The 27,792-nt window shown below is 37.5% G+C and overlaps 1 protein-coding gene across 6 annotated transcripts; it reads left to right on the plus strand.

The window, feature by feature from the left end:
- Nucleotides 1-23,838, plus strand: FMO3 (flavin containing dimethylaniline monoxygenase 3). Of its 6 annotated transcripts, none has more exons than XM_065524262.2 (10): nt 1-82; nt 1,544-1,673; nt 1,776-1,913; nt 9,854-10,042; nt 13,351-13,513; nt 13,755-13,897; nt 16,802-17,001; nt 20,124-20,479; nt 22,319-22,391; nt 23,211-23,838. In XM_065524262.2, the coding sequence occupies exons 3-10, from the start codon at nt 1,782-1,784 to the stop codon at nt 23,551-23,553; spliced, it is 1,599 nt and encodes a 532-aa protein (XP_065380334.1). In that variant the 5' UTR covers nt 1-82; nt 1,544-1,673; nt 1,776-1,781; the 3' UTR covers nt 23,554-23,838. The 6 variants fall into 6 exon arrangements, 4 of the variants coding, with proteins under 4 accessions (XP_065380334.1, XP_065380388.1, XP_005540026.2 ...); XM_065524316.2 differs by having other exon boundaries at nt 1-65; XM_005539969.5 differs by lacking the exon at nt 1,544-1,673.
- Nucleotides 23,839-27,792: the final 3,954 nt, after the last annotated feature.

Here is a 27,792-nt window from a genome sequence, read left to right on the forward strand (position 1 = left end):
CTCTTTCAAACTGCCCAGACGTTGGACAGCACATAGATATACAGAAGAAGAGAAGAAAAGAACAGGTAGAAAAATTAAAAAGGTAGGAGACCAAGGTGGGTGGATCACCTGAGGTCAGGAGTTTGAGACCAGCCTGGCCAATATGGTGAAACCCAATCTCTACTAAAAATACAAAAATTAGCCAGGCGTAGTGGTGCATGCCTGTAATCCCAGCTACTTGGGAGGCTGAGGCAGGAGAATCACTTGAACCCGGGAGGCGGAGGTTGCAGTGAGCTAAGACTGTGCCATTGCACTCCAACCTGGACAAGAGCGAAACTTCGTTTCAAAAAAAAATGAAATGAAAAGAAAAGAAAAGAAAAGAAAAAAGAAAAAAAAGGGTGATATGGTAAAGGGTTGAGGGTGGGATGGGTAAACGAAGAAGGAGCATGCTGTAGTTTTATACCAAATATGGCTAGAATGAGAATGATATAATTCAGGCAGTTTGTTTCTAGAAATCACGGATCATGATTTTTATCATCCAAGTCTATTTCCCTGCATAGCTATGTGATTTTGTCTAAAAAGAAAAAAAAATAGTGAAAGAAGTAGTGGTAGAGCCTAGAGACAGTGTCAGGAACAGAAGAAAAAAAAAAAGTTAGGAAATGTAATTTTCTTAGAGGAGAATGAAGGTTGAAGATAGTGGGAAAAAATTGTTTTTAGGTAAGAACATGACTTTTATTTCCCCCCCCCGCCTCCTCCCTGGGAGAAGGTCTCACTCTGTCGCCTAGGCTAGAGTGCAGTGCCACAACCATAGCTCACTGCAGCCTCAAACTCTGGGGCTCAAGCGGTATCCCTGCTCAACAGGAATATACAGTCCCAGAGTAGCTGGGACTATAGGTATGCACCATTTACTTGTCTTTTTAATTGAGAAGGTGAAGAACATTGTTGGTGGGGAGAAGGGGTGACTACCTGGCACACTGAAATACAGACATCTTCAGACTTTGTTCCTCATTATCTGTATCAAAGTAGAAAGAGGATACAGATTGTGTGTGTGTGTGTGTGTACATATACATATATGTTTCTTCATTCCCAAATACAGGCATATATATGTGGGTGGGTAGGTGGATATGTCTACATGTGTTTTAGTTGTGAATCTTCTTTTATTTCTTCTGCTTACTCTTTTCGGTAGACAGTAAATTACAAAGTCCAAAAGCAAAAAAGACAAATATGTATGCTGGGTCATCAGTCTCTTACTTTTGGAGAGCTGATGACTAAAAACAAAGTATTTATTTTTTTTTTCAGAAGAAAATTTTCTCTTTAGAAATTAGAGAGAAATGAAAATGTAGTTAGATCACTAAAAGGAATTTGTTTTCTAGAGACAAGGTCTTACTGTGTCACCCAGCCTGGAGTGCAGTGGTACAATCACGGCTCACTGCAGCCTGGAACTCCTGAATTCTCCTGCCTCAGCCTCCTGAGTAGCTGGGAGTACAGGCGCGCACCACCACATCCAGCTGATTTTTTTTTTCTTTTTTTTGGTTTTTTTTTTTTGTTTTGGTTTGGTTTATAGAGACAGGGTCTCACTCTGTTACCCAGACTGGTCTCAAACTCCTGGGCTCAAGTGATCCTCCCACCTCAGCCTCCCGAAGTGCTGGGATTACAGGCATGAGCTACCATACTCAGCCAGTGTTTCTTAAGAAGTAAGTTTTTATTAAGCCAAAGAGTAAAATCAAAACAGATAAATAAGTGAATAAATTTTCAGCAGTGTTGTTACTGGAAATGTTCTTTGGGCCTTTGCACAGGTGACCATGGGGAAGAAAGTGGCCATCATTGGAGCTGGCGTGAGTGGCTTGGCCTCCATCAGGAGCTGTCTGGAAGAGGGGCTGGAGCCCACCTGCTTTGAGAAGAGCAATGACATTGGGGGCCTGTGGAAATTTTCAGTGAGTAGCATGTTGTTGTAATAGACAGGGAAATAGGTTGGGAAGTGTATAAGAACATGCTCTGTGCACACAGGTTTCTAAACCTGCTACCATGGCAGTTATCATATCTGTTAGAATTGGAATCCACTAAGTACAGTGTCATCCACTAAGTACAGTGGATCCACAATGGAATCCACTAAGTGCAGTACAAGTTGGAAAATAACCTTCTTGCAAGTCAGAAGTAAATTAGACAATGGCTTTGAAATTCTCCATTACAAAATTCTCCCTTGATAGATCATTAATAAGAGCCACTTGGACATAAAATTCATGGTAAATATTAGTTAGGTTTATGTAGTTATAATTAAGTTATTTACTCATTTAAAACACAATAACTTTTCACATCTTTCTTTTTTTTCTTTTTTTTACAGATTTAGGGGGTACAAGTGCAGTTTTATTACATGGATATAATGTGTAGTAGTTAAGTCTGGGCTTTTTGTGTAGCCATCACCCAAATAATGTACATGGTACCTATTAAGTAATTTCTCATATCTCAACCCCTTCCCACTCTCCTACCCTTTCAAGTTTCCAATGTCTATTATTCCCATACTCTATGTCAATGTGTATACATTATGTAGCTCCCAATCATAAGTGAGAGGACATGTGGTATCTGACTTTCTGTTTCTGAGTTATTTCACTTAAGATAATGGCCTCCAGTTCCATCCATGTTGCTGCAGAAGACATAATTCACTCTGTATTATTGCTGGATAATATTCCATGGTGTGTGCATATATACATACGTATATATGTATATGTAACTGTGTGTATGTATACATGTATGTATGAATATACCGCAATTTCTTTATTCAATCATCCTTGTTGGACAAGGTTGATTCTATTTCTTTGCTACTGTGAATGGTGCTGTGATAAACATATGGGTGCAGGAATCTTTTACATAACGACTTCTTTTCCTTTGGGTAGATATCTAGTAGGGGCATTGTTGGATCAAATGGTAAATCTATTTTTAATTCTTTGAGAAATCTCCATACTGTTTTCTATAGTTTACATTCTGACCAACAGTGTTTCTTTTTCTCCACATACTCACCAATATCTGTTATTTTTTTACTCTCTCTCTTTTTTTTTTTTTTTTTTTTTTTTTTTTTTTTTTTTTTGAGTTGGAGTCTCAATCTGTCTCCCAGGCTGGAGTGCAGTGGCACCATCTCAGTTCACTGCAACCTCCACCTCCTGGGTTCAAACAATTCTCCTACCTCAGCCTCCCGAGTAGCTGGGATTACAGGCACCCGCCACCACACCCAGCTAATTTTTGTATTTTTAATAGAGACAGAGTTTCACCATGTTGGTCAGGCTGGTCTCAAACTCCTGACCTCAGGTAATCCTCTGGCCTCGGACTCCCAAAGTGCCGGGATTACAGGCATAAGCCACCGTGCCTGGCCTTTTTGACTTTTTAATAACAGCCATTCTCACTGGTGTAAGATAGTATTTTGCTGTGGTGTAAGATAGTATTTTACTTTTAATTTGCATTTTCTCTGTAATTCATAATGTTAAGCATTTTCTCACATGTTTATTGGCCATTGGTATGTCTTTTTTTGAAAAATGCTTATTTATCTCCTTTTCCCACTTTTTAATGGTGTTATCTGTGCTTCTTTAAAAATTGAGTTGCTTGAGTTCCTTATAAATTATGGATATTTGTCCTTTGTTAGATGCATAGTTCGCAAATATTTTCTCCCATTCTGAAGGTAGTCTGTTCACTCTGTTAACTATTTCTTTTTATGTGAAAAATATTTTTAGATTGTCTATTTTTGTTTTCATTACATTTGCTTTTGAGGCCTTAGTCATAAATTCTTAGTCATAGCCTAGGTGAAAGAGTTTTACTTGTTTTTTTCTAGAATTTTTGTAGTTTCGGGTCTTACATTTAAGTCTTTAATCTATGTTGAGTTAATTTTTGTATATGGTAAGAGACAGCGGTTCACTTTTGTTCTGCATATGGCAATTCATTTTCCAAACACAATTTACTGAATAGGGTGTCCTTTCCCCAGTGAATGCTGTTGTCAACTTTACTGAAGATCAGTTGGCTATAGGGATGAGGCTTTCTTTCTTAGTTATCTATTCTGTTCCACTGATCTATGTGTCTATTTTTATACCAGTACCATGCTATTTGAATTACTATAGCCTTGTACTGTAATTTGAAGTCAGGTAATATGATGCCTCCAGCTTCATTCTTTTTGCTTAGAATTGCTTAGGTTATTTGGCTTTTTTTTTTTTTTTTTTTTTTTTTTGGTTCCGTATGAATTTTTAGAATTGTTCTAATTCTGTAAAAATAACATTGATATTTTGTTAGGAATTGCATTAAGTCTTTTGGGCATATGGTTATTTTAATGATATTGGCCCTTCCAATCCATGAGCAGGAGATGTTTTACCATTTGTTTGTGTCAGCTACATTTCTTTTATTCATGTTTTGTGGTTTTCCCCAGAGAGATCTTTCACCTCTGGTTAAATGGGTTCCTAGATAATTTTTTATTGTTGTTGGCTTTTCCCATTCATTTGGTGAGGTTACCAAAGTGAGTCGGACCATGGATTTTAAAGTTTCAGGTGCTGACTTTGGTCTTGTGAAACTACATAATTGAGAATTGCTTTGAAGTTCTTCAATGCCCCTTTGTCCCATGCATTTATAATAAGGGTTCTACAGCAGACATCATTAAATCACTTCATGTGTTGCCAAACAGCAGCAGGAATGGGGCTTCCCTATGTTCTCCACTCAAGCAGTACAGTCTTCCAGCCTTATTGCCTAAGTCTTATTTTTCTTGTCCTGATAAACCCATTAGTATATATGCAAATTTAGGAAGATCAATAACCCTTTTAAACCACTATTTCCTCCTCAAATGCAAAATCAGTATTATATCATTTACCTCAATGAAGAAGTTGTATTTAATGAAACAGTGTCTATAACGGCTCTTTAAATATTATAAAGACATGAGATATCATTCTTATTAATATAGATACTTTGCAAAGTGCAAAAAACTCTTGAAACTACCCAGCATCTTATACAATGTTGTGGAGCCTACTATATGTTATTGGAATGTGTTGACAGGGCTACAGATTAACACACTGGTGATTCTTAGGGCTTTTTGGTTGTTGTTATTTTCGTTTCTTTGTGATCAAACTTAGGGCTATTTTATCAAGCACGTTCTATATGATACATGACTTTTTCTATTTAATTAAATATTTATAATAATCCTATAAGCTAGGTATATTTTTTTCCTTTTACAAATGAATTTGAGGCTTAAAAAGAAAAGAAAAAAAAAATCATACAGCTGATAATGTTGGAGAAAAGATCCCAATTCAAGGTTGCCTTTCTCTCCATCCTATTCTTGACTCCTTTGTAAATTGCTGAATTGCTGGTTGCCATTTCACCAAGTGGTCTATTGAGCTGACCATGTCTTTTTTTTTTTTTTTTTTTTTTTGAAACGGAGTTTGTTGCCCAGGCTGGAGTGCAATGGCATAATCTCAGCTCACTAAAACCTCTGCCTCCTGGGATCAAGGGATTCTCCTGCCTCAGCCTCCCAAGTAGTTACATGTGTGCACCACCACACCCACTAATTTTTGTATTTTTAGTAGAGATGGGATTTCGCCATGTTGGCCAGGATGGTCTCGAACTCCCGACCTCAGGTGATCCACCCACCTCAGCCTCCCAAAGCACTGGAATTACAGGCATGAGCCACCGTGTCTGGCCTGCCATATTTTAGACACAGTGATCTTAACCAAAGCCTTATACTCAAACTTACTTTGCAAGATGTTGCTGAAGATAGAACACACTGCTGATATGGCTATTAAGAGGAACACAACTAAAGACAGCTAATTTGCCTTTCTTGCTGCTCGAGGAAGACTTTAAAATTTGAAGCTGGCATCATACGTTGATAAAACTGAACTGCAACATGTGCTACCCTTCAAGAAAAAGAAAGGATAGCCCAGAGGGTAGAGCCTCAGGCCCTGAGGGCAGAGGCTTGAGCCACAGCCTTCAAGCCTAATGGAATTTGTCCTGCTGGATTTCAAATTGTTTGGGATTAGTGATTCTTTTCTTTCCTTCTTTTTCCTCCCTGGCTAAATGGGAATGTCTATAAGTGTTACCCATGCTTGTCCCACCATTGTATTTTGGAAGAAGATAACTTGTTTTCTAGTTTCACAGATTCACAGATAGAAATTTTGCCTCATCCTTGTCCATACCCAGAGTCTCATTTATACCTGATTTGGATAATTTATATGATGATGAGATTTGGGACTTTTTTTTTCTTTTTTTTATACTTTAAGTTCTAGGGTACATGTGCATATTGTGCAGGTTTGTTACATATGTATACTTGTGCCATGTTGGTGTGCTGTACCCATCAACTCGTCAGCACCCATCAACTCGTCATTTACATCAGGTATAACTCCCAATGCAATCCCTCCCCCCTCCCCGCTCCCCATGATAGGCCCCGGTGTGTGATGTTCCCCTTCCCGAGTCCAGGTGATCTCATTGTTCAGTTCCCACCTATGAGTGAGAACATGCAGTGTTTGGTTTTCTGTTCTTGCGATAGTTTGCTGAGAATGATGGTTTCCAGCTGCATCTATGTCCCTACAAAGGACACAAACTCATCCTTTTTTATGGCTGCATAGTATTCCATGGTGTATAGGTGCCATTTTCTTAATCCAGTCTGTCACTGATGGACATTTGGGTTGATTCCAAGTCTTTGCTATTGTGAATAGTGCCGCAATAAACATACGTGTGCATGTGTCTTTATAGCAGCATGATTTATAATCCTTTGGGTATAGATTTGGGACTTTTGAATTGAAAATATATAAATGAGAGTTGAAAGTTGATTTCATGCTGCTATGGGTTGAGACTTAGAGGATGTTGGATTGGATTAATGTATTTTACAGATGGGATAGATGTGAATCCTTGGGAACCAGAGGATGTCCTGTAATAGGCTGAATGATTGAACAATGCCCCTCCTCAAAGATATCGCATCCAAATTCCTGGAACTGTAAATGTTATCTTACTTACCTTAAAAGAGAAAAGGATATTTGCAAATATAATTAAGTTAAAAATCTTAAGATGGACAGATTTTTCTGTATTATGTGGGTGAGCCCCAAATGCTATAACAAATGCATCCTTAAAAGAGAGAGGCAGAGGGAGATTTAACACAAAGAGAAGAGAGAAGGTGATGTGATGACCTCAACAGAAAGAGAGAAATTTGAAGATGCTATGCTGTATCTTTGAAGATGGCCACAGCGGCCATGAGTGAAGGCATACAAGTGGGCTCTTGCCACTGAAAAAAAAAAAGAAATACCAGCATCCACCAGAAGCCAGAAGAGGCAAGGAATGGATTCTCTCCTGGAGCCTCTTGAAACGAACCTGGCATTGTCACACCTTGTTTTCAGCCCACTTATAGTGATTCCCGACTACTGACTTCTAGAACTGTGAATCAATTGCTATTATTTTAAGCCATTAAGTTTGCAGTAATTTATTACAGCAGCCGTAAGAAACAAATACCTTTGGTTTTTCAGTGTTTCCTATTTTACTACTGTGAGGGGGCGTATGGATTGCAAACGATGGAGTAAACAGCAGTGTTTCTCAGATCACTAGAAGTGTGCAGCAATAGGCTGAGTATTCACATTAGAGATTGTTTTAAAATTGTGTTAATTTTGTATTTGCCTTACCTTTGGTTTCTAACATCATCATTTTACATTATCATTTTTTAAATTTCAGAGAAATCCAAACATTGGTTAAAACTTAACTAACACTAAGGGTGCATATAGTTGAAACTTTTGGAGCTGTTTACTATAGCACTTTCCTATGCCCTTCTAGTTCTGACTTCTAACCCTGATCTAGAACCACAATGATATATTTCTCTCACCTTCTTTGGTCACAGAAGGAGGACATTTCACCCAGATCTGTGGCCTAATCACAGGCCACATTTCTGATTAGGCCACGGATCTGGGTAAAATGTCCTCTTTTCTCAGGAGCTCCCCAAACAATAAATCAGCAAATTATATGAAATTTTGCATGTTTTATGAATAGAGGCTTTCATCTGGGCATACCACCCTTTTTTAACTTCTGATTTTTTTCTAGACTATATATCAATTTTTTCCTTTAATGTTTCTTCTCTCTTTATGCTGATTATCATCTCTTTAAACTTACCCAACTCACAGAAAGCTACAAATTCTTTCACTTCCCCATCCCACTTGCCTATAGCAGGGTCAACAAACTATGTGAGCAGCAGAAAACTCATGCCCTATTTCAAGAACACACTGCTTTCTGAAGTGAACATGGCAACTAATCTGCCAATTAATTACTTGTCAATAATGAAACTGCAGCCACATTGGCTTTTGATGTGATTGTAATATTCCAATATTATACTAAAATTTCATGTTCTGGGGGCCCTGACAACTTTGAGTTAGATAAGCTCTAATTAGAAATTTCTAGTGCTCAGTACTTTCCACTATGAAATAGCAACTACGCATAGTGATCTACAATCTGATCTTTCATCATGAAACTTGAGATGTGAATACCTTGGTGCTTCAACAGAGCTAAACCAAGGCTCCACCTCTTCCAAATCATGCTCCTACCAGTACTTTTTTTTAACTTAATGCCTTTTATTCATTCAACAGCTTGCTTTGCAGAGCTCACAGCTGTAACAGATGTGTCCTATGGTAAGCTCTTCCACAGTAACTGTAGCTTGTTGGTCATGAGCTTCTATTTGTTGAACTCTACATTGTGACTGCAAACTTGGCTGCACCTTAGGATTACCTGAAGAGCTTTTAAAACTTTTTGTCAATTAAATTGAATTCTCTGAGAGTGGGACCTAATGCTCAGTGTTTTTTTAAAGCTCCCAGTTTGTTTCAGTGTGTGACTAAAGAACCACAACACAATGTCCTAACCTTCTCATTGCTGATCATTCTTCCTTCAATGTCCTTTTTCTTTATTCACCATCACTTAAGGCTTTATTAGCATGGTTCTATAGTTCCTTAGAGTTAAAGCAAATTCAAATATTTTTACATCATTGAAAGCTAAAACTTTGTTACTTACATAAGTACTCAAAAGGCATGTGATGCCCATAAATTCTGTGTTAGATTCAAAATAGTTAACCTTATTTTATACATTGTAGAAATTCTAAGGTTAATTTTTTAAAAATTAAGTCTTAAAATGCTTACGTTTACAAATCTGATCAATAGTTGCAACCTCCTGTTACTGTTTGCTTTTATAAATTGACCATCAGATGCTCGTGCTCATGAGTTGACACACCGAAATTACACAAAGTGGAATTTTAAAAAATCTCTGTCACCATATTAAACAGTTCAAGGGAATGAAAGGATTCTAGTTGCATAGGCCTAAAGGACATAATGAAATTTAAAATTTGTTTCCCTTAGAAAAGATTAAGATTTATTTTCTTAAAGGATATTAAGAAAGGTATTCTTCCATATCCTAAGTTAATTTAATAAGTTTCCATGACTAGCATCAATTGTTGAAGTGAAGTTAATCTATGTGTGTCTTACTGAATTTACTGTGAATAAAGGATGACTCAAATAAGTATACAGTTGGCCATCTGTTTTTGCAAGTTCTATATCCACAGATTCAACCAACTGTTGATAAAAAAAAATCCAAAAAAAACTAATAAAAAATAAAAATAAAAATAAAAAATACACTACAACTATTCATTTAGCATTTACATTGCATTAGGTATTATAAGTAACCTAGAGATGATTCAAAGTTTATGTATATAGGTTATATGAAAATACTATATCATTTTATATAGGGGACTTGAACAATCGCAGATTTTGGTAACCACAGAGGTCCTGGAACCCTCCACAGATACCAAGGGATGACTGTAATTACTTGGAACTAGCCCTGACCATGATCAGTATACTCATTTACCAATTCTCTTCCATTTGAAACTATACATTCACAGGACCATGCAGAGGAGGGCAGGGCTAGCATTTACAAATCAGTCTTTACCAACTCTTCCAAAGAGATGATGTGTTTCCCAGACTTCCCATATCCTGATGACTTCCCCAACTTTATGCACAACAGCAAGATCCAGGAATATCTCACTGCATTCGCCAAAGAAAAGAGCCTCCTGAAGTACATACAATTTAAGGTAAGATGTTATCAACAGTTTAGCTCTTATCATAACGCTGAAGAAGTCTATGTCTGCTACTGGATTCTCACTTGTTCCTTTCAGTATCCCTTACTAATTTGTCAACGTTTTTACCAGTGTGGCCTCTCTAACTCTAGGTTTAGAGAATTATCTTCTTCTCAAGGATACATGGAAAATTCACAAAATTTGACCACCTATAGTTCTTAGACCAAATCACTACTAATTTAGAAATCAATACCAAAGAAATAAATGTAAAATACCTGTGCATTTGGAAATTAAAAACTCTTTTTTTCTAAACAACATATAGGTCAAAGAAGAAATTTCAATGGGAATTTAAAAATATCGATAACTGAATGTTAATTTAGTCTATGTATCAATACTTGTGGGAAACAGGAAGCTATATTTTCATGAAAATTATAAATGTAAATGCTAAATGCTTATATTAGAAAATAAAAAAGTTTAAAAACAAGGTTAAAAAGTTTAAGAAATTAGTAAAAGAAAGGCAGAATAAACTCAAAGAACATAGAATGAAGGGGATATAAAAAGAAATTTATGAAATATAAAATGAAGCATATGTACACAATTGAAAGTTAATTATTTGAAAAGACTAATAAAATAAAGAACAGTGGCCAAGTGCAATGGCCCATGCTTATAGTCCCAGCACTTTGGGAGGACAAGGCAGGCAGATCGCTTGAGTCCAGGAGTTGGAAACTAGCCTGGATGACATGGAGAAACCTCGTCTCTACAAAAAATCCAAAAATTAGCTAGATGTGGTGGCACATGCCTGTGGTCCCAGCTACTCAGGAGGCTGAGGTGGGAGGATTGCTTGAGCTCAGGAGGTAGAGGTTGCAGTGAGCTGAGATCACGCCACTGCATTCAGCCTGGGTGACAAGAGTGAGACCCTGTCTCAAAAAATAAATAAACAATAGATAAGTAGCTGGCAGTTTAAGGAAAAAAAATCAAAGGCACAAATAAATAATATTGAGAAGGAAAGGGTAGACAAAATGGATACAGATAAAATAAAAAATATAACGAGAATACTATAAAAGTGTTTGCCAAGTAATATTTTAAGTGAGTTAGATTGTCTCAATTTTTTAACAAAAACTTTTCAAAACTCACTCAATAATAAGTAGAAAGCCTGAATTGTCATTTGGTGATGTATAGTTCTTTTGACCTAGAAATTAAAAATCTTCCCATAAAGAAAATAAGCAGTTCCATGGGTGAGTACTTCCAAATTTGCAGTGAACAAATTACTTCAAAGGTTTATAAACTTTCAGAGATTTGAAAATGAGATATGATTTCCAAAGTTATTTTATGACATTATTACCTTTACATCAAAGGCAGACCAGATCATATGAAATAGGAAAATTACAGGTCAATCTCCTTCATGAAAGTCAATGCAAAAATCCTTCAAAAATCAATTTAACAGCTATTTGTGCTTGAAAGGAAAAAAAAGAAAATCAAAAGAAAACTTTTGCCAAACTTAGAGCAGAATTGTCTTGAACCAGCAAAACATACACAAATATTATCTTAATCTTTATCTTAATTTATCTTAAATCTGCACTGTTCAATATAGTAGCCACTAGCCACAAAACTGAGATGTGGAATAAGTATAAAATATACACTAACTTTCTAAGTCTTATTATTAAAAAGGAAAGTAAAATACCTCATTAATAAATTTTAATTACATTTTGAAATGCTAACATATCAGACAGATTTAAATTATACATTTTTTTCACTTTCTAATGTGACTATTAGAATTTTTTTTTTTTTTTTTTTTTTTTTTTTTTTTGAGACAGAGTTTTGTTCTTGCTACCCAGGCTGGAATGCAGTGGTGCGATCTCGGCTCACCGCAACCTCCGCCTCCCAGGTTCAAACGATTCTCCTGCCTCAACCTCCCAAGTAGCTGAGAATACAGGCATGCGCCATCATGCCCGACTAATTTTGTATTTTTAGTAGAGATGGGGTTTCTCCATGTTGTTAGGCTGTTCTCGAACTCCCCATCTCAGGTGATCTACCCGCCTTGGCCTGCCAAAGTGCTGGGATTATAGGTGTGAGCCACCGTGCTCGGTTTTAGAAATTTTTAAATTGCATATGTTGCTCATACTATATTGGTACTGGTCGGTGCTGTGCTAAAGCATGAAAAATTAGAAGCATTCACTGTAAAGTTTCAGAACAAGGTAAGAATTCCTAATTACTATTTTCAATAGTAATTACTTCTTTTCAATAGTCTTAAGAAATTTAAGAAACAGTGCAGTAAGTAAAGAAAAATAAATGAATGACAACTCAAAAGAAAGTAAAACACAGTTACTGAAGATAATGTGATTGTCTATGTATTCTAAAAGAATAGATGAATTACTAGAATTCATAGCAATACAAAAAAAGTTAGGCAAGATGGTGGTATATAAGATCGATATATAAAAATAGATTGCATTTCTGTAAACCAGCAGCAAACAGAAACCCATACAAAAAAATGTTAACATATGCAATAGCGTAACTAATTAACTAAATAATCCCAGAGTTCTTCTAAACAAATGATGTATTAGGTCTTATGGGTCCATAAGTTCTCATTATATTTCATAACTAACAAAAATGTTACATATGTGTTTGTGTGTGCATTCTTCTATATGTATGAAATAGTATATAATAAACTTTTTAAGAACAATTAATACCAAATAGAGATTCTTTTTCCAATATAATCAGAAGAATTGAAAGATTTTTTTAGAACAGGGAGCACACCAACAGGCAGCCATTTAACTGTGAACAAATATTTATTGATAATCTAGTCAAAGCTACTCAGTTATAGTCCAAGTGACATCAGCATCACCCAGGAGCGTGTTAGAAATTTGAATTTAATAGTTTTAATTTTAATTTAACAAATTTAATAATTTTTTGGATCACATTTTCATATGTTCTGGTTCAGTACGTCTATCTTTGAGCTATCTTTGCTGTACTGAACCAGAACATATGGGAATGTGATCCAGAACATTATTGGCCATCAGATTTTCTAGTATACGTGACGTATACCTCTTGTAAATTGTAATTGAAGTCACTGCCATATCTCCAAGGGGTGTCACTCTTGTACTCCAGAAAATACTGGTTATGCACAAGAAATCATGCAGGGACAAATAGATAGACAGATACCATTTAGTGTTTTGATTTATTCTGAGGGAATTTTAAATTTGTAATATGTATCTTAATAATTGGTTAAATATTTTTGCTAACCCACTTTCTCTTTTTTCATACTGTTTCTACCTAATCCATTTGCTAGCATAGAAAAGGGGGGTTTCTTTCTGTATTTCTCTTAGACATTTGTATCCAGTGTAAATAAACGTCCTGATTTTGCAACTACTGGCCAATGGGATGTTACCACTGAAAGGGATGGTAAAAGAGAATCGGCTGTCTTTGATGCTGTGATGGTTTGTTCTGGACATCATGTCTATCCCAACCTACCAAAAGAGTCCTTTCCAGGTAAGGCCACAATTTAAGCTGCTAGCCACGTAACCGACAAAAATGAGTATCTCGATAATGTCTTCTTTTTTCTAAAGGTACAAGCAGGTTAAATTAAAATATACTTCTGTTATATCTAATACACTTGGTGTGTTAAAATAGCGCATTATTGTGACTGCATCTATTCACAAGGTTGCTTCTGTTAAAGTCTTTGTTTAAATATATGACTCAAATTGTCATATATTTCTCGCTTTCCACTCAGGACTAAACCACTTTAAAGGCAAATGCTTCCACAGCAGGGACTACAAAGAACCAGGTGTATTCAAAGGAAAGCGTGTCCTGGTGGTTGGCCTGGGGAATTCGGGCTGTGATATTGCCACAGAACTCAGCCACACAGCAGAACAGGTACTACTCCCCGGGTACTCAGGCGACTCTCTTTACTGACAGAAGAGTTATTATCGTTGGAAAGGTGTGATAGGAAATGTTGGGGAGGAGGGAAGGGTATCTGAGGTAAAGACTAAGTGGTATTTCACATAGCTGAGCTTCCCCAAGTAACAGCTGAGGTTTTAAATCACTTCATAGACAAAGGCAGAACATCAGCAAGGAGTACTACTGTCATTCAACAATCTCCTTCTTCAGGACATTTGGTGCCTAATGTCTCTGATCAATTTCTCTAAAACTAGCACAGATTTAGGGTTAAGGTTATGATTCTGAGACTCAGGCAAGTCCTTCAATCTCTCTGAGGCAGTTTTCTCAATGGTGAAATAGACAAAAATAGAACCTACTTCTGGGGCTTGTGATAAAGTTAAAGCTTTTGAACAGGATTTAAGCCATATAGAGTGGCTCATTTATTCATTCATTTATGCATGCATGCATACATTTATTTCATGACTACTTATTGAGAGCCTACTATGTGCCAGGCACTGGCTTGGGTGCTGAAGAGAGTGGTGAACATAACAGGCATGATCCCTGCTCTGGAATAAGAGCTGTCACTGGAATAAAGGATAAACAAGTGATTCAGGCACTAAATGCTATGATTCCAAAACTGGATGCTTCACAAAGGAGGTAGAACTGAGCCAGTCCTTGAACAATAAATATAAATCATGTGACTGAAGAGGCAACAGAGGCTGTTCTTAGAATTGGAAATGCCTTGAGCAGAGGCATGAAGACAAGAAAATGAGCGCTGTATATTTGACTATTGTAGGTTATAGTTTCATCTTGCTGTAATGGAGGTTGTTTTTGTTTTTGTTTTTGTTTTCTTTTTTTCTTTCTTTTTTGAGAAGGAAACTCACTCTGTCACCCAGGCTGGAGTGCAGTGGCGCGATCTCAGCTCACTACAATCTCCACCTCCCCGGTTCACGCCATTCTCCTGCCTCAGCCTCCGGAGTAGCTGGGACTACAGGCACCCGCCACCACGTCTGGCTAATTTTTTGTATTTTTAGTAGAGACGGGGTTTCACCATGTTAGCCAGGATGGTCTCGATCTCCTGACCTTGTGATCTGCCTGCCTTGGCCTCCCAAAGTGCTGTGATGACAGGCGTGAGCCACCGCCCCCGGCCGAATGGAGGTTCTTAATGCTAACAATTTGTATGATGCATTATGGTACTCAAATATTTTCCTGTAAATGAGCTCCTTTGCTTTTGGGAAGAAGGTAGTTTTATTGCAGAAAGGATAAATGAGGACCAGAAATGTCAATTGTCTTCTTGAAAGTCATCGAGAAAATTAATGTTTGAGCCACTGAAGGGTTACAGAACTGAAAGCCAAAGCTTCTGAATCCAGGGAACAGTAGATATAGGATTGAGTTGCAGGAAAGAAAGATTGGAATCAGGTTATATCACATATTTTAAGGACTTGAATGACAGGATAAAATAATTAGATTTCTGCATAAATAAAGGTAAATCATTATTTCAGCTTCTTGGGTTCAGGAAATTTATGATGAACTCATAGTTTTAAGAGATTTGTATTTGTATATGTGATTATTTGCGTATGTGTTAAATTAGAGGGAAGACCAATTTCAGAGGCTCTCTATTTAATTAATTGATCCTTTAGTCTTTTTTTTTTTTTTTTCCAGAGTCTCACTCTGTTGCCCAGGCTCGAGTGTAGTGGCACAATCTCGGCTCACTGCAGCCTCCATCTCTCAGGTTCAAGCAATCCTCCCGTCTCAGCCCGAGTAGCTGGGATTACAGGCACCTGCCACCACACCCCACACCCAGTTAATTTTTGTATTTTTAGTACAGATGGGGTTTCACTATGTTGGCCAGGCTGGTCTCGAACGCCTGACCTCAGATGATCTGCCCGCCTCGGCCCTCCCAAAGTGCTGGGATTATAGGCGTGAGCCACCATGCCCAGACTCCTTTAGTCTCTTCTTATTTGTCTAGTTCCTCTTATAACAAATGCCTTGAAGTGATATGGTATATAAAAATTGGTTTTAAAAAAGACAAAGAAAGCCTGAAAACTACACTATAAGGGATTAGCATAACAGAAGGGGAAGGAGAGGAAACTGACATTTACTGAGCACATACTATCTGCCAGGTAACATTAGCGGTGTGACATAGTTTATCACATCAAATTAACCCTTACACAAATTTGATGAGGCAAATTCGATTCTCTCCATTTTAGGAATGAGGGAACAAGATTAGAGAAGTTAAAGGAATTTTTTCAAATCACATCATTAATAAGTAGGAGAGTCAATGTTTGAGCGTGTGGCTTTCTGATTCCAAATTTCTCACCTTCTTTCCAGATAGTAGCAGGCATCTTATTTTTAAATGCCTATTTTGAGATCATAATTGCTTATTTGTAGACAGCAATAGTTAGATAAGCACTAGGGAAAACATGACTAGAATTAAGTTATTAGTCACCTGTAGCAGGGATTGATTAAAATATGAAAATTTGCCTGCAGCACTATGACAGGGTGGCTGACCCTAAGATGCAGAGGTCAGGTTCAGAAGTTTATTTGGGAGCAGTCTCAGGATCAATACTTCTGCAGGAAGGGAAGAAAGCTTCTGTTTACTTTGAAGCTGGGATAGTCCTTGGGCATTGCCCCAATTTGAGGTGAGGGACTGGGCCTTTATATGCCTGCATTGACCAGTCACTAGATGGAGGAAACCCAGAAAGAATAGAAGATGTTGGGTGAGGCCCCTCTCTTCAGCCAAAACAACTGTCAAAGAGGACTGACAGATGACAGATGCCTTCTGACACCACTTTCTGCAGTGGGGTAATAGATCCATTCCTCAAGAAGGATCTGGGGAGCTCATCAGAATATCCACTACAAATGGTCACTAATTTCATGGTTGAAATGGTGTTTTTTAAGGTCGTGATCAGCTCCAGAAGTGGCTCCTGGGTGATGAGCCGCGTCTGGGACAATGGTTATCCCTGGGACATGGTGCTTATCACTCGATTTGGAACCTTCCTCAAGAACAATTTACCGACAGCCATCTCTGACTGGTTGTACATGAAGCAGATGAATGCAAGATTCAAGCATGAAAACTATGGCTTGATGCCTTTAAATGGGTAATGCAGAGTTAAATGTGATATGCCTGCTGGCCTTTAGTTCAGTGTCAACAACCCTTAATGTCCTGTAACTCCAAAACAAATAAAAATATTAGCAATCACATCTCATCTATCAGAAGATAAAGAACTGCAAAAATTAAGAGTGATTTCCTATTTTACAATCCTTGCTATATTTACACAGCTGGAAAATTATATAATGCCTCAAGAATTAGTCCCGGGAGTAATGATAATCAAAGTTAACCTCTTTTAAGCATTTTATACATGTCAGAGATTTAGCAAGACTCTGCTAAGGCTCTGACATAAATTATTTTGTTTTATCCTTACAACAACTATGAAGAGAGCTCTATTAGTATCTCCATTTTAGAGATGAGATAACTGAGTTTCAGTGTAGTTAATAACTTTACTAGGGTCCCACAGCTAGAAAGTAGAAGCAGCATTCAAAACAAACCCAGATCTGCTGATTCCAGAGCCTCTCACTCTTGGCCACTTGCTCTACTGCCTGTCATTTAATGGTAAAGTTAAGCACAGCAAGAGAACTTTTCCTGTCCTACCTTTCCCTTTCCATTTCATTACCCACTCCTTAATGGACCCCTCTCACTAAACACATACATGCCAATGCTTGCATCTTCAGTCTCCTTCCCATCTTCTCCTATAAGATCCTCCAAGCCAGCAACATAACAAGAAATGACTTTGACACGAGTTGAAAAACCCAAGTTTTGAGCTGTTTACAACAAAGTGAATTCATTAATTTGACAAACATTTATTACACGTTTATTATATGCCAGGTCCTGTGTTTAGCCCTGAGGATATAGCAGTGAACAAAACAGGCAAAAATCCCTGTCCTCATGGAATCTCCATTCTAAGTGATGGGAAACAGACAACAAACAATAGCATAAGATATGGCGATGTGTGCTTTGGGGAAGAAAACAAAGCAGATAAAGGTAATGGCAAGTGCTGTCAGGACAATTTCCAACAGAGTCGTCAGAGTATGTCTCAGAGAGAAGGAGACTTTAAAGAAAACCTCTGAAGGAGTTGAGGGAATGAGTCATGAGGGTCTCTGGGGGAGGATATTCCAGACTGAGGACACAGCCAGGGCATTGTCTCTTCACAGGCGGAGCTGGCGTGATCAACAAACAACAATGGGGCTTCTCTTCCTGGAGAAAAGAGAATGAGGGGAGAGCGCCAGGAGATAAAACCAGAGACGTAAAAATTGTTGGATGGCATGGGCCTTGTAGATCATTGTAAGGACTCTGGCTTTTATGCTGAAAGCAATGGGAAACCACAGCAGGCATCTGAGCAAATGAATGACAAGACCTAAGTTAGCATTGCAGAGATTGATCAGCTGCTGTGGTCATCATTCAATGTAAGGGCAGGGCAAGGAAGGAAACGAAATGACCAGTTAAAAAGCTACTCTCAAAAACCTGAATAAGAGGGGATGTTGGTCTGGACCAAAATTGTTAGCAGTGAGTGGTCAGAATAGGGCAGATTTCTGGATAGCTTGAAGGTAGACCCGAATAGGATTTCCTGTGGACTGGATAGTGGATGAGAGAGCAAGGAGGGGGTAAGAATGTCTTTCAAGACACTTGAAAAAGGACGACATTGACATCTACTAAAATGTGAAAAACTACAGGAGGAACAGAAGTTCAGTTTTAGACATATTAAAATTAGAATGCCTATTAGACATTCAGGTAGAAGAATGTTGACCAGCAGTGGGAAACACTGACTTTGAGGCTCAAACCAGAAGTTAAAACTTTGGAGTCATGTGAAAATTTTTCCTGAAGAAATGAAACTAGATGACATCTCTTGAATGTGTGTAAATGGAGGAGACTAAAGATCTGAGGCCTGAGTCCTGAGGTATGCCACTGTCAGAAATCAGGAAGAGGAGAAGAGGAGAAGACATCTGTGGGAGACAGAGAAAGAATAGCCAGGAAAGTAGGAAAGGAACTGAGAGAGAGTGATGACCTGGAAACAAAATGAATACAGTGTTTCAAGAAAGAAAAAAACCATCAACTGTGTTAAATGCTAAGTTGAGTAAAAGTGAAAGTGAGGGTGGACCACTGGATCTGAGAGCCTGATTCTGACGGCCTTGACAAGAGCCGTTTCAGTGTGGTGGTGGTGGAGGTGAAAACCTGATGGCCACAGGTTTAACATACATGGCAGGTAGTAAGTGCAAGTGAGTCAAGCCTTCTTCCAAGATTCCAACCAATCTCGTTGTCCAACTCAGTTTGTTCTCCAGTGGAATTTGCCTGTAGCACTCTCTCACAGCTCCCACAGCCATACAAGAACAACACTCTTTCCTTCAACTGTATTCACGTTCATTCCCGAGTTCAGATTTCTCTGCTCCCACTACAGATATTATTCAATAAAAAGTAGTCCAAAGCTCTTTCTTTTCAGATTTGCAGTCGCCAAAACCTCAAACTGGCACCCTCCCTCTGGCCTTATTTAAATTCCTGGGTGCTCCCTCCTTCACCTGACTGGTGCCTCTGTCTGCACAGGGCTCAAACTTCATCCCTCAAGAGCCCAGCTGCAGCTTTCACACCTTTGACTTTCCTCCTCCTATTTGATCTTCTCCACATTATGATGACCAACTTGGAGTATACGGAATTAAGAATAGCAGTTAACATTTTCAAGCTCTATGCACATGCTAGAGACTGTGCAAAACTCCTCTTTATATAATTTAGGGAACTTCTGAGGTAGTACAAACATTACTGACATTCCAGATGAGAAATATGAGACACCAAGAATTTAAAAAACAATCTTATCAAAGTTCCCACTGAATAAGTAGCAAATTAAAAAAATGTAAACACTGAAGAACCCTCACTTCAGAGTTTTTCCTGAAACAGGCTTTAACAGGGAACTGGGCATAAGTCTTTATTCTGGGATTTGGAAAGAGCTCCATGGAAGAGAAGGATCACAGAAAATAGAGATGGGGCCAGCAAACGGCAACTTCTCTTACTTCCCAATGTTGCCTCCCATCAATTTTGTTCTTCAGCCATATTGGAGATACTCTATGGCTCAGAAAAAAAAAATTGGGCCACTTTTTGCTTATCCATTTATATATGGACCAATAAAACAAGAGGGAAATATTACACTTCTAATAATTATCTCTGTTTTCCATACAGAGTCCTGAGGAAAGAACCTGTATTTAATGATGAGCTCCCAGCTTGCATTCTGTGTGGCATTGTGTCCGTAAAGCCTAATGTGAAGAAATTCACAGAGACTTCGGCCATTTTTGAGGATGGGACCACATTTGAGGGCATTGACTGTGTAATCTTTGCAACAGGCTATAGTTATGCCTACACGTTCCTTGATGAGTCTATCATCAAAAACAGAAACAATGAGATCATTTTATTTAAAGGAGTCTTTCCTCCTCTACTTGAGAAGTCAACCATAGCAGTGATTGGCTTTGTCCAGTCCCTTGGGGCTGCCATTCCCACAGTTGACCTCCAGTCCCGCTGGGCAGCACGAGTAATAAAGGGTAAGTCAATAAAAAGGCTCATGGATTGGGAAGATGAATGCCAGTGACAATAACTTTGTATATTTGTGAAAACAATAATCCTAGTTACAGGGTCCCCTTCAGTTTTGAAAATTTAGAATTCTATATTCTTTGGTGCTATATTTTGTAAGCAATTTAAAGTATACCAGTTTGGATTATTATATGCAATAGTACAAGATATTATTAGAGGAGGTATTTTGTGACTTATAACTTCTTACAGCTGATAATTACCCAAGATCATTCATTAGATTTGAGACCACCAAAGCTTGCATCCACTTAAGACTAAGTGAATGACAACTTTAAAAAATTATGATTGCAAAACTCAGTAGAGTTACATTGCTTGAAAAGTGCGTAAGAAAATATGTTTACAAGCCAATATCTAGCCAACTTCGAATGTCCACAGTCATGGAAAATATGATTGCTGGAAGGCAATGGCTTTTCTACTACCGTTTCTTCCCTGACAAAATAAGGACAAACAGTGGATCAATAGAAGCAGGAAGTGCTAAGAACAAACAGTGGATCAATAGAGGCAGAAAGTGCTAAGTGTGGTAGATGATCAGTCTGTAATACATAAGAATGCTAAGTCCTTATATTTTACAAAGGAAACAACAAACTTGATTGGGGTCAGGCAAGAAAGGCAGGCAGCATCTCCCAGCAGCAGGTTGGAATATGGTTGTGGGAAGATGCAGATCATATGACCAGGTAGCCAGGAAGGTAAAGGCATGAAATTTCACTCAGCGTTCCACTTAGGGTTCAGACCCAGAGAGGCTGGCATTAAAGGAAGGGTGGGACCCTCACTCTGTCTGAGGACAAGAGTTGTAACTTGGGCTCTGAAGAAAGGAAACAAGGCAATTTATGGGGAAAATTGATGTACAAGGCACAGGCTGTCTTAAGGGAAATGAGAGACAAGGCGAACAACCTAGGTTTGGAAAACCAAAGTACCAAGACAAGAGGGGCTAGTTACAACAACCCAATGGCAATAGTTGGTGGGCTAAAAAGCAGTCTCTTTCTTTTCATTCTCTTCCCCTGAAAAGCATGACAAGTTCCAAGGTCTGGAACCAGGCCACATCTACAAAAGCTGTTCAAGTGACCCTCCCTGTAAGAAGTGTAGAAATGGGAAATTAAGCAAGCCATTATAGGTTTTGAGCAATCATATCTGGGCTGAGAGTTTTATTCTCTTTCAAGTTAATTCCAAGACTGCCAAAGAAATCATCCTAAATATGAAGAATTTCTGGACACAAAGCCTGTTTTGGTCTGGGTTTCAGGGAACTCTGCAAACCTATGTAAACCTGGATCCTGGGGCAGCCCCAAGCCAGGGCTAGTCTCCTGGGTCTCCCTTATGTCCTTTCTGACTTGTGGACAGTCCATATCCTCAGTCACATTCAAGAACTATTGGCTTTCCATAGAAAAACTTAGCCCTTCACCAAATTCTCTATCTTCTGGAAATTCCATTTTCTGGCAAAGCAGGATTAATGTCTATGAAGTTTTTTCTTCATAAATCTTGGAAAAGTGATGCCAATTCACCTCTGGCTATAATTTAAAATATAACATTCTTAAAATATGACTGAGAGATTAAAATATATCTATGAAATTGAGTTTAAACACCTTGTAACCAGTTTAAGAGCAAAGCTATTTAGGTAATGTTTTTTTTAATTTTTATGAAAAATATGAGTTCTGAGAAGACTAGAACTGAATTTGATGTCTGTCTGAAAATGATCACCAATTAATGTGATTCATAACTCATTATTAAAAAGGGAAAATTGTAGGCTGGTCCTATGCCAGACTCATTTAACTTCCATCATGTCTTTCCTTCTTTTTCAGGAACTTGTACTTTGCCTTCTATGGAAGACATGATGAATGATATTAATGAGAAAATGGAGAGAAAGCGCAAATGGTAAGAGTACCTATTGTAATAGGAGTGTAGAATTTCCATAGAAAAGTGAGAATTTGTGAATGCTTGGAACTGTTTTAACCTTAAATGATCCCGAATGACGTCATTGAAATGACAGCTACAAGCCATATTCATCCATTCAACAAATATTAATTGAAGACCTACGTTGCTTCTGACATTGTATTAAGTTATTTTTAGTGCAAGGCACAGAGTGAATAATAGGATTGAGAATCTACATTACATAGTCAGTTTTAGCCCTCCATGCCTCCTGTAATATATCATAGAAAGAAGACCTAGAAAGGATTTGAAATTGGAAGAGTTTGGGAATACATGGATGTGGGCTTCCATTCTCTAGACCATAAATCCTCTAAGATGTAGACAATATTTCAAAGGTATACCTCTAATGAAAATGACTCAGAAAAGTGAGAATGAATCTGGAGAACTGGGCTTCATTTCTAGTTGTCACTAATTAGCTCAGTGGCCATGAACTATTATAGAAGCGTCACTTGAGCAAGAGACAATCTATCCATTTGTAAATAAGGATAAAAAATGTCTTTCTCAGCTACATTGCAGTGTTGGGGTATTTCCAAATGAAACCAATATGAAAGTTCTTTAAAAAACTACAAAGTACAGGATAAACAAATGATATTCTCCTTACACAAGAAATTGATGTTTTATGTCAGGGTAGTGTGGGAAGTTTTTTTAAAGAGAGAGAGAGATCGATGTTAATTCTCACTGATATAAAGTTGTGAGCCATTTTGTCTGTTCTGTTTCTACACAGAGTTTGGGTATCCACTGTGGTGTTTTCTCTCCCATCTCTAGGTATGGCAAAAGCGAGACCTTACAGACAGATTACATTGTTTATATGGATGAACTCTCCTCCTTCATTGGGGTAAAGCCCAACATCCCATGGCTGTTTCTCACAGATCCCAAATTGGCCATGGAAGTTTATTTTGGCCCTTGTAGTTCCTACCAGTTTAGGCTGGTGGGCCCAGGGAAGTGGCCAGGAGCCAGAAATGCCATCCTGACCCAGTGGGACCGGTCGTTGAAACCCTTGCAGACACGAGTTGTCGGGAGTCTTCAGAAGCCTCGCTTCTTTTTCCATTGGCTGAAGCTCTTTGCAATTCCTATTCTGTTAATTGCTGTTTTCCTTGTATTGACGTAATCACCATTTTCTCTAGGATTTCTGAAAGTTGCTGACAATACCCAGACAACGGCTTTGCTATTTAAAAATTAAAATTTTCACACCATCTACTTTTCTATTCAGCATCTTTTGCAGTACTCTGTAGACATTAGTCAGTAGCACAGTGTTATTTCTAGGCTTTGAAATAGCCACTTTAAGAATCATATCATAATCTTGAGAGAGTACTAATCATTTCTGTTTGGGTTCCACTAACACTTCAAAATCAGAACTATGTTCTTTATATTTAACTTAAATCATTTCCTGAAACATTTTGACATGATTCCTTTTTCCCTTTAAACAATGTTTGAAGGATGTATTTTAAATCTAAACAAAGAGCAAATTAAGCAGAATAATTATGATATTCTCAGGCTACTTCTATAAGCTATTTGCAGGGTCAAGGGGGGAGTTTGGCTATTATATTATTTTTCATTTGTTTGTTTTGTGCAACATAATCCAGGTAAGACCTCCTCTCCCCTGCCCAAGAAACATAGCATAAGGACCTAGTCTATACTGAAAGTTAACACAAAGTAATTTGTTTTATTTATATTCTCAACAAGGAAACAAACTTTTCAACTTCTAGCAGCAAAAGAATAACAACAATAATAATGAGTTTAGTACCAAATACACCTTTTTAGCTAAATCTTTTAAAAAATTAAATATTTAGCCAAAACTGTGATCAAAATCTAATGCTTATACAGACTTATAGTCTTATATAGTCTACCCCAATAGATTAAACTTCTGAGGTACCAGAATAAATCTAAAATTATATTTTATAACCTATTACATCTTATAATTAAAATTTTCATAATTATAATTTTTAAATTTTGACATCATAGGCAGATAAAACCATCTGTCAGAATCATCAGTCGTCAGAGGGCTCCACCAGTTATTATATTACGTATTTCTTACTAAACCTTCACTTCCAACTTAGATCAATGGAGGAAATATACGTGTGTATATATATATTCCTCTTAAAGGTCTGCCAGTCCCATTCCTGTGATAATCCATTAATTCATTAATCCATAAATGATGCTTCCATTTATTTAGGCAGAGTCCTCATAACCCAATCACCTCTTAAAGGCCTCTCCTTTCGACACTGCTACAATGGGGATTAGTTTTCAACATGAGATCTGGAGAGAAAAAAACATTCAAACCATTGCATCATACAAAAAAAGGATATTAAAAATTGGATTATAGCAACTTAATCTTCCATTTTTTGTACTGGCATTTATAACATGAAGTAAAAAAATTTTTATGGGCTGTGTTTAATTTTTAGTTACTTCATTCCATTTAGGGCACAAGTTTTCAAGAAAAGTTTTGCTTCATTTGGGAATATTTGGGAATATTTCACATCTGGTAAGAAGACCTTAAAAGCAGAATGTTACTTTGCTACCATAAACAATTAGGAAAAGGAAAATATTTAAAATTGTATATAGCATTTATGATAAATCTGAGCTTCAAAGATAAAAATATAAAGAAAGTAACAATAGAAAAGAAGAAAGCATTAGATAAAAACGTGATCTTCTTCCTTTCTTCCATTTCTATATCCCCCATATATGTGTGTGTGTGTGTGTGTGAGTATATATATATTGCTATATACCATATTGAAAGGAAAGCAATATGAAGAGACATCTGCACTCCCATGGTTACTGCAGTACTATTCACAATGGCCAAGTTATGGAATCAACCTAAGTGTTCATCAATGGATGAATGCACACAGCACATTTTCTTTATCCACGTACAAAGAAATAACAAATGGTCGAGGTGACAGATATGCTAGTTACCCTGATTTGATCACTATTCATGATATACATGCATCTAAATATCACATGTACCCCATAAATTGTATAATTATTATGTGTCCATTCAAAATAATAAATGCAGTAAAAAGATATTATAGGTCAGTGGTTCTCAACACAACACAACTTAGTGCAATGCCCCCTTTTAATAGCTAGAATTTTGTAACACTTTATCTACAGTCCTGAAGTAAAATTAATACACAGATGTGTTAAGTGTGTGTGTGTGTGTGTGTCACTGTAGCCCAATTGTAAAGTATAGAATCTTTTCAAGTTGTGCAACTGTAAGTACACATCCAAGAGGACTTTGTGTCCAATCATTTTGCAGGACTTCACAGAGCTTCTAATAACTAGAACTTCTCAATCATGCAACAACAAAAACTGACCCTGAAAATTCCAAAAATACCCTAAATCAAGTGAAGTACCCCTAATGAGAGTCACCATAAAATGAATGAAAAATCTAAGTCTCCGAGATTATGATCCAAGAACACTAATCTAAAAAGAGTTTGAACCCAAAGCCATATCTCTTGATATGTATTCTAGTAAATTTGTTTAGAATGTTGCAACTGCCTCCTAATTTAGAGTGGTTTTTAGGGTGACATTTAACCCTTTGGGTCTGTCCAAGGTCTGTTGACTTTTAGAGACACAGAAATCATGTAGCACGTAGTTCTACTCAATACAAAATAATGGACAATCTAACTTACTGACATTGATATATGATGCTAGCCCCATATAACCAGCCCTTTTTGTTGAAATCCAGAAGGGATTGAGAATGGACGAGAGGGTTCAGATTTATTTATTTAAATCATCTGCATAAGAATTTATAAAATTTCTAGATTTGCACATACCACTGCCTCCTTGATATCTTTTCTTGTATGTGCATAGGCATCTCACACATAAACTGCTACATTTACCTCTCAATTCTCCCCACCAACAACGTTCCCATGTGGATCCCAAACATGTTCTTTCCTCAATCTTACTTATTCTGGTAATGAGACTTCTAAATATGCCATTTCTCAAGCCACAAAACTAGGTATAATCCTCAATTTCTTTAGCTGCCTCCTATATTTGTTAGCCAGGGATGCCATAAGAAAGTATCACAGACTGGGTGGCTTAAACAATAAAAATTTATTTTCTCACAATTCCTGAGTCTAGAAATCCAAGATCAGAGTGTCAGCAATGTTGGTTTTTTCTGAGGCCTCTCTCATTCATTTGTGGATAAGTTCTCCCTGTGTCTTCACACAGTCTTCTTCTGTATGTGCCTGTGACTGAATCTCCTCTTCTCGTGAAGAAACCTATCATATTGGATTAGGGACCACCCTATGACCTCATTTTAACTTAATAGCCTTTTTAAGAATGCTCTCTTCAAATATAGTAACATTCTAAGGTACTAGGGGTTAGAACTTCAACATATAAATTTGAGGGTGACACAACTCAGTCCATAACACCTCACCATTCCCCTACCTACAGCATCAGCAAATGTTCTCACTTCTGTCTGCCTCCATAGCCTCCACTTGGGTCAAATCCACCATTAAATCTTACCCATTATTCTAAGAGCCTCCTACTTGATTCCATTCTTGCATCTTAACATTTCATTTTGTATGCAGCAGCAAGAGTAAACTTTTTCAAACACAAATAGGATCTTGTCATCCTTCTTGCTGTGTCATGTAAGGACATGCTTCCAATTCCTTGCATGCTGCTGGCTAATCTTAAGACATAGGAGGGAAGCACCCATAATGCAGCAACTCAGCTCTCTATTAACAGTTCTCTTGGGTTAAGATAATAGTATTTAACAAAAGAAGTTCTGTCCATGCTCTTATAATTCTGAGATGGTTCCTACACTGCTCAAGCCTTTTCCTATAGACATTTATACCTGCTGTATTTGAAACTTCTTTTCATAGGCTTGGTTACCAGATTTAAGTATGGATAAAGCCCTGAAATTAGAGAGCCTTCTAAGTTGGAAACATAAGTTGGTTAGGATAATTGCCCATCTCTGATTGCCAAAAGGATTAAGTTGTAATATCAGTCTCCGCATGGAAATGCATAGCCTCCTGTTTGTTGTGTAACTGTATAGTTATCCAACAAGTAGAAATTTCAATTCTCTCTGTGTTAAGTTTGTGACACATGTTTGTAGAAAGGCACTTCCTGATATTGGGAAAAACTATGGAGGCAATGAGGTTTACTGTGAAGTTACCAGCTTTCCCTTTGTGCTTTTGTGCCCCTTGGAATATTTTCATGTCACTCAAATAGCCACTGCCTTCACATTTCTTCTGCTTTCATACTAATCTCATTAAAGGATCTGTAATTTCTTCCCACTAAGAATGTTTTCCCATTAAGAAAACAGCTGAAAATGTCACCTTTCTTGAAGGGAGTACATTTCAACATCTCATATAAGTGATTACTACTCTAATTACTGATGTATGAG

The sequence above is a fragment of the Macaca fascicularis genome, chromosome 1 (genome assembly GCF_037993035.2).
Source record: "Macaca fascicularis isolate 582-1 chromosome 1, T2T-MFA8v1.1".
In the NCBI taxonomy this organism is placed as follows: Eukaryota; Metazoa; Chordata; class Mammalia; order Primates; family Cercopithecidae; genus Macaca; species Macaca fascicularis.

Excerpts from the sequence above, each read along its gene's own strand:
- FMO3 (XM_065524262.2), top strand. The coding sequence starts at position 1,782 with ATGGGGAAGAAAGTGGCCATCATTGGAGCTGGCGTGAGTGGCTTGGCC. Across the intron at positions 13,514-13,754 it reads ACCAAAAGAGTCCTTTCCAG|GACTAAACCACTTTAAAGGC; the intron begins GTAAGGCCACAA and ends CTTTCCACTCAG. Across the intron at positions 20,480-22,318 it reads GGCAGCACGAGTAATAAAGG|GAACTTGTACTTTGCCTTCT; the intron begins GTAAGTCAATAA and ends CTTCTTTTTCAG.